Below are 7459 nucleotides of genomic sequence, written 5' to 3'. Positions count from 1 at the left end.
TGGTTGTTCCAGGAAACTTTTCGTACAGGACTGCTCCGGGAACCATGGTTCAGCAAGGGAGGGTGAAAAGTTCATGTTCTCACAGACCCCACTTCTTCTCTTGGGTATCTTAGGCAGCTTATTATTATTTTTAACCCTACAGTTTATTTGATCTAGAAGTTCTGGTCCTGAAAGGCACAGAACAAGTTGAGGCTGGGCAGTGAAAAAGTTCAGAAGGGTAAACAGGAACACCATCTGCCCTCCAGTCATACTTGGTGCTAAAGAAAAGACTTAATACAGCAGGGCAAACAAGAACACCATCTGCCCTCCAGTCATACTTGGTGCTTAAGAAAAGTCTTAATACAGCAGTCACTACAAGGATACAGAGGAAGGTTTGTACAAAAGGGCCTGTGGCCACATGACCTAATATTCAGGCCGATTTTTTTTTTCATTTTTTTATTAGATATTTTCTTCATTTACAGTTCAAATGCTATCCCAAAAGTCCCCTATCCAGAAAATCAAGAAGAAGGAAGGAATGTGAATACTTCATTCCTCTTTAGATTAGGGAACAAAATACCCATGGAAGGAGTTACAGAGACAAAGTTTGGAGCTAAGAAGAAAGGATGGACCATCCAGATACTACCCCACCCGGGGATCCATCCCATAATCAGGCCAATCTTTAGTACTATTTCCTGTCAGTCACTGAGGGGGTCTTTAATCCACTACAATGAGAATCTTGCAAACCCTAATGTCCTAATATCAAAACTTAGTTAACATGCCAATAAGTCTGTTTCCTGTCCCCTCCTCTCTCTATTCTCCTGCAGCCACTAAACCACTACCTTTGTTGCATTTAGAGCATTACAAAAATGTGGATCAAGTAAAAACCCTTCCAAGAATATATGTTATGATGCTTATTTCCTCCTTTTTTGTTTGTTTGTTTTTTTGTTGTTGTTTTTGTTTTTTTGTTTGTTTGTTTGTTTGTTTGTTTTTTTTGTTTTTTTTGTTTTNTTTTTTTTGGTTTCTCTGTATATCCCTGGCTGTCCTGGAACTCACTTTGTAGACCAGGCTGGCCTTGAACTCAGAAAGCCACCTGCCTCTGCCTCCCAAGTACTGGGATTAAAGGTGTGCACCACCACGCCCGGCTTATTTCCTCCTTTCTTATGTAGCTACTCTTTGCTGCTCTGGCTCCAGATGATGAATTTATTCATAGTGAAAGGTGTATTGGTTGAAAGAGAAGAGATTAGAAAAATTATGTAAAATATTTAAGAGTATGTATGCTTGAACTTATATTTAATGTTTTTTCTTTTCTTTCTTTTTTTTTTTTTAATTCCCTGAACCTTGGAACTAAGAGTAAGTTTGATATCTCAGAGGCCACATGTTTAAATATTTGGTATTCAGAGATCCAGATTCTATGTGTTTTCTGCCTCCTCTTCATCTTCGGATATCTGTGTCCTCACATACAAGTGTTTTTTTCATTCATTCTTTTCATGATTGACATGGTGGCTCTTACATCTTCCCTGCCATCTTTCATTCTGATGATGGGGAGAGATATTATCTAGAGATAAGTGATGATGATGCCTTCATTTTACAGATGCAGAAATTATGAAATGCATAAGTTACTCAGCTGGGGTAGCTGGAAGATCTGGAAGGCTCTGAATTCGTCTACCCTACACCTTCCTTCTAAAGATACAATTTTTTGACAGGAATGCCTTTTCTTTTCTTTTTCAATGAAGATCAGTGTGTGTGTGTGTGTGTGTGTGTGTGTGTGTGTGTGTGTGTGTGTGCGCGCGCACGCGCGTGCACGCTCACAAGAGCACATTAGGGTTTCTCTAGCTGTGATAAATCACCATGACTGAAAGAATGTTGAGGAAGAAGGGTTTACTCTGTGTGCAGTCCAACCATGGCTAAAACTCAAGCAAGGTAGACACCTGGAGGCAGAAGCCAAATGACGAGCTCTGCTTACTAGCTTTTCACCCTTGGCCTGCTCAGTTTGTTTTACTATGCTGTCCAGGACCATACACCTAAGGGTGGCTCCACACCTAATGATTCCACACAAATCTGTCATTAATCAAGAAAATCACTCACAGACTTGCCCACAGATCAATCTTATGGAGGCATTTTCTTAATTGAGGTGCCCTTTTTCCAAGTGTTTCTAGGATTCTCCTCTATATGGCCTCTTCTGCTTGGCAATTGCATAGATTCTGAAGGTAGGAATTCTGGTCCTCCCATTGCCAGTAAGTGCTTTATCCGCTGAGTTATCTCCCAAGCCTCTTAACAAAAGTATAATTTATCTTAGAGTGATTCAGATGAGGTGAAGGCTCTTGTGTAAGCAGCATCCCTAGCTCTACCTACAAGTCAGTAACATTCCTAACACTAAGTAGTATCTTAAAGAACTTGTGAAAATCCTGGGCATCAGAGACTGGTTAAGAGACACTGCTCAGGTACGCAGTGTATGTTTCAGGAACTTAGAGTTATTTCTAGTATGTTGTCAACATCTCTGTTCCGCAGTTTAATTCCCAACTCCCTATATTAGGTACTTTTCTTGGCACTTTGACAAAATACCCGATACAAACAATTGAAGAGAAGAAAAGTGTGGGCATTTTGCTTGTTTGTTTGTTTGTTTGCTTGCTTGCTTGGCTTTTGCCTTCGAACTTTAGAAGATATAGTCATTTATGCTAGGGAACACATATCTGTGAGAATAGCTCATTGCTAAGGCAGTTGGAATATGAGTGATCTCCTTACAGGCATCCAGAAAAGAGAGAACTTAGACCAGAAACAGAGCTGGCCCATAACAGCAAATCAACCCTCTACCAATCTACTTCCTCCATTTGAACTCCACTTTGTATAGTTCACACAGCTTTCTGAAACAGTGCTACCAGCTGGATATCAACTAACCAAACATAGGAGACTGATGCAGGATGGGGAGTGGGAAGTTCACATTCAAACCATATTACTCCCCAAGTGTGAGTTTCCTATCCTTGTGATGCAAAATTTAAAACTGTAACTGACTCCCACAGCTGTGAAATTTAAGTTTGTGATAATGTATGATGCCAGCTCTTATTGTACTTGCTATTAGTGTCTTGTCTTTCTTTTAATCTTTTGTGGCACTTTGGTACAACAACTGGGAATTGTATCTTTGGTACGATGATATTGAGGAAGTGGCTGGGAACAGAATAAAAGTGTGGTTTAGATGAACATCAATGGAGGTTGGGTATGATGAGGCAGGGATGGTCATGGTAGGGTGTCAGGCGAAGTAGGCTCTTCACAGCAGAGAAATTAGGTATTGTGGTAGGCAACTATAAAAATTCTATAGATGTATGACAACCACATTACAATTGATTTACATGAGACAGTAATGATCTGAAGAAGCTGAGTCCTATTTCTATTACTGTGTTGGTGGGAATGGACAGGATGATTTAATGTAATTGGAATCAGAGATGTTATGGGAATGAATTGAGGCTGCCACCAAATATCGTGGTAAAGAATTCCTATTGCCCAGAAGTCATTGTACACAGCATCTAACAGACTGAGCAGGGTCGAGGAAGAACTTCTAGAAGGACTGCCCAGGATAGGGGTATGCCAGAGTCATGATGTGACAGCGTGGGCTATCAGAAGAAGATCCATTGTGATGGTTAATTTTAATTTTTAAATTCACACAATCTAGACTCAACTGAGAAGGGCCTCAGTTTAGGTCTGTGAGTAATTGTTTTGATTGCTGTACTTAATGTAAGAAAGCCTGACCAGTGTTGACAACACCATTTTCTTCACTTGAGATTCAGGACTGTACAAACATGGAGAGGGTCAGAGCACTAGCACAGAGCTTCTATTATTTCATTGTTCTGTGTGCTTGACTTTGGATATAATGTGACTAGTTCTATCAAAATTCTGCAGTCTTGATTTTCCTACAGTGATAGACTTTAACCTGAAATTGAGAGACAAATGAACCAATCGTTCCTTAAATTTAATTTGCTTGGTTATATTATGATAGCAACAGAGAAAGAGACTAATACTTTATCTGTCAAAACAACAACTCATCAATTTAATGTGGAAGAGAGACCATTCTGCAATGCTTGTAGGACAGATTGGTAGAAATGTGTTTTTATTCAAAGAAACCTGTGCTTCAGGAAGAGGGACAGAGTGTACAGGTAGGGATTTCTTATTAAAGTTGTCCTATATTAGAACATTCATTCTCAGTCTTGTTCAACATGTGCTGAAAATAGAAAATAATGTCTGTACACTGTAGTAAGTTAAGAGAGAGTTGATGATGGGGTAGAGACATGATGGTTAGCCTTGGTATGTGTGAGTGGGCTAGATGCAAGATCAGAGAGGGAGGGAGGGACAGAGGGAAGGGGGAAGGAGGGAGGGAGGGAGAGAGAGAGGGGGAGGGGGCGGGGGGTATTCCTTTTCCTTCCCAGTTTTCCTCTTGTTTCTTTCTCCCCTCCTCTGTCATCACCCCACCCCATTTAAAAATAATTTAAAAAAAGTGTTTAACTCAGCCAACCTATATGTGCAAGCCTGACTGACAACTTCAAAAGTATAGTAAGACTTTTTTTCTTTGTCATTTTTAATTCAATGACAGAACATTTCTATACCTGCAAATTTCAAGAATTGGTCAGGAGGACTTGCATAAAGGCTTTAGAAAGCTACTTATTTGAGGTAATGTTTTTCTGGGTATATTCTTGTAGGGAATATCCAGTAGAGCTCGGTATAAATCTGTGAAGTTGAATCCTTTATTGTTGTAGTGACCCTAGGGTATGGAGCAATTCCACTACTCAGATATGTACCCCCAAGAAAACCTGCAGGTATGAAGTAGAGGTAGTTTGCCAAAGAGAATAGTACTAGATTGGTGGTGGGACCTCAGTAATGTCTTTAGGACTCCCACCCATTGCTTTACAAGAACTCCAGGCTTTGTTGTTTGCTGTGATTGGTTTTATTCCTGCTGTAGTCTAGTTTGTCCTTGGCTTTCTTTCATTTTTCCCTTTTCAAATGAGAACATTTACTATGCTGTTTTATATGAGAAGAGTCTGAGTCATTTTCTGATTTTATAGGTCACCACAGTTAAGAAATTGACTTGAATCTCAGAAAAAACTTTACTCTGAAGTTTTGAACAATAATGAAAATGTTATGACATATCAATTGTAAATGTGAAATAAATGTATTTTGCATTCTGACATGGCCATGAGGCTTTGAGCACCAGACGTGGAATTTTTTTATTTAAAAATGAAGTAAATTTGGATGCCTAGTTGGTACTTGAATTTATTGTGGTTAATCTCCATCATCTACTTGACTCAGTTTAGAATCACTGGACAGTACACCTCTGGGTGTGTCTTTGAGGTCGTTTTTGGAGAGAAATAACTGAGAAGCAAAGACCTACCTTTAATGTGAGTAGATTCATTCCATGGACTACAGGTCCAAGCTGAGTGAAAGTTGAAAGACGATATCAACACAGCTGCTTTTTGATTCTCCAAGATATAAGCAACAAGCTTCATGCTTGCTCTACTAATGAGGGATCTTAAACCATAATCCAAAATACACCTTTCTTCATGGATATTACTTTAGTCAAGTGTTTTAGCACAACAACCAAACATAACCGATACTCATGCCTTATGTTGCAGTTATTGGCCGACCCCTCAAGATTTCCCATAGTCACTTGGGGTTAAAGACAGGGTCACGGCTCATGTTTGTGGACACTATTGCTAACAGCTTAAGTGAGACGACGGGTAGTGCCCCTCTCAATTCTGCCCTTTAATTCCTAGAGTGGTATTGTAGTTTGGGCCTTGAGCTGCTCATTGGCCTGTTTGCATTCTTTCCCTAAGACCTTACCCTAAGCCATTTCAGAAGAACAGTTCACACTCTGAACTATAACTTCACAGAAAACTCGGATGATTGGCCGATTTGAGCAAATTTCTTCTCTTTTGCCAGTTGCCATTGTCTCCAGGCTTGGGGGCAGGGTACTCACTGTTTACCTATTTGAACTAATCACCATTTATCCCATCTCTAAAATGTAATTGAAGATAGTGTTAATGGCCTCCAAATGATGATAACCCCCCAAAACCAATTTAAAAGACTAGTAAAAGTGTCTCAGGTTCTTTTCAATGGCTGTTGTAGGCAGGGTCCTATAATCCCAACAGGAAATTTAGATGATATTTCTTTCCTGCGGGCCTACAAATACAGAATAGCCTGCTTCTGTCTATATGACTGTTCACTCTCTGTGCCTTTCCTTTTAGACCATCCATGTGGCCATCGTCTGTGCCGGATACAATGCCAGCAGGGACGTTGTCACCCTGGTGAAATCTGTCCTCTTTCATAGGTAAGATGGGTCTTTGCTTGTATTGTGTTGGCAGTTGTGTCCCTGAAAACCTGCATGCTACCTTGGGGAAGGTTATGTAAGACTGTGCGTTTTTACTCATTATTCAGACTGTCATGAAAATGTAATCTTTATCTAAAATATGAGGAAGTATATTAGATTAACAATGCTTAATAGCAGGGGTTCAGCATTACCAGCTTTCAGAACTACAAGAGCCTTCAAGGACATCTCAAGTTAGACACTTTTATTTCTACTACCCCATGCTCTCTAGATTTTTTTTTTTTTTTTTTTTTTTTACATTTTTGTTGGCATTATTTTGTACTTGGCTCTTTGAAATAGGTCTGTTGATATAGTTTTAAAAAACAGAAGATTAAGTTAAAGTAGGCACACTGTGATGGACCCTAATCCAATGTTACTAGTGTTAAAAATGTAAGATTGGGACAGATACATTCAGAAACAAGACTGTAAAGATAGGTAGCCAAGGAACTTGATTTCAGATACCTTAGACTTCGATTTTGTAGAACTGTGGCAAAATGAATTTGTGGTTCCAGTTATCCCTAGTGTGTGTTAGTGTGGTATGGCACCAAAAAAAACATAAACTAATTCCCAGATTGACTTGTCCCATTTCTGGGTACTTCTGACTGTCAGAAATCCTTCTTTATGATAGGTTAAAATGAACTTCCCTAGCAATTATTGGTAGACCTTGTCAGTCTCCATGAGACCAGTCAGAAGGTTAGTTCTCGGCTTCTGGGAAATAGAGATACATATATCATTTACCTCTTCTCTATGCTTCTGCATTTTCACGGACCTTTCTGCCTTCCTTTGGATGATCATGTTTATTACCTAGACATACTTAAGTTCACATCTAGAATTGAGTCTGTACATCTAGCCTATCCCTGGTTCTTCTCTGATTGCTTATCAGGGATTTTAATAAAGTTCATGTACAGTTGTAACCCATAATATAGACAGACACATATGAGTCAGAATCCTGAACATTCTTAGCAGAAGGTACACTGCTGAGAAGTTCTCCATTCATTTGAATAGAGAACACAATATAATCACTCACATGAATTCTCCACTCAGACCTACCAACACTGAAAAAATGTGGATGTATCTTTCTCCCACCTTCTACCTCAGTCTCCCAGCCATCCTTTCTTTATTTAGCACCATGCA

At 39.4% G+C, this 7459-nt stretch overlaps 1 protein-coding gene across 10 annotated transcripts in view; it reads left to right on the top strand.

Moving 5' to 3' along the window:
* Large1 (LARGE xylosyl- and glucuronyltransferase 1) overlaps nucleotides 1-7459 on the top strand; it is a 385957-nt gene that overhangs the window by 180699 nt on the left and 197799 nt on the right. For 9 of the 10 annotated variants that reach the window (XM_021218836.2, XM_021218837.2, XM_029531875.1 and 6 more), the window contains one exon: nucleotides 6207-6289. In XM_021218836.2, coding sequence (XP_021074495.1) covers nucleotides 6207-6289 — 83 coding nt within the window. Of the gene's footprint in view, nucleotides 1-4497; nucleotides 4636-6206; nucleotides 6290-7459 lie in introns of those variants that run through there. The other variant, XM_029531876.1, reaches the window with a different exon arrangement.

The sequence above is a fragment of the Mus pahari genome, chromosome 19 (assembly GCF_900095145.1).
Source record: "Mus pahari chromosome 19, PAHARI_EIJ_v1.1, whole genome shotgun sequence".
Classification (NCBI taxonomy): domain Eukaryota; kingdom Metazoa; phylum Chordata; class Mammalia; order Rodentia; family Muridae; genus Mus; species Mus pahari.
The sequence above is the reverse complement of the archived record's forward strand: the minus strand, read 5'-3'. Positions and strand labels throughout refer to the sequence as shown.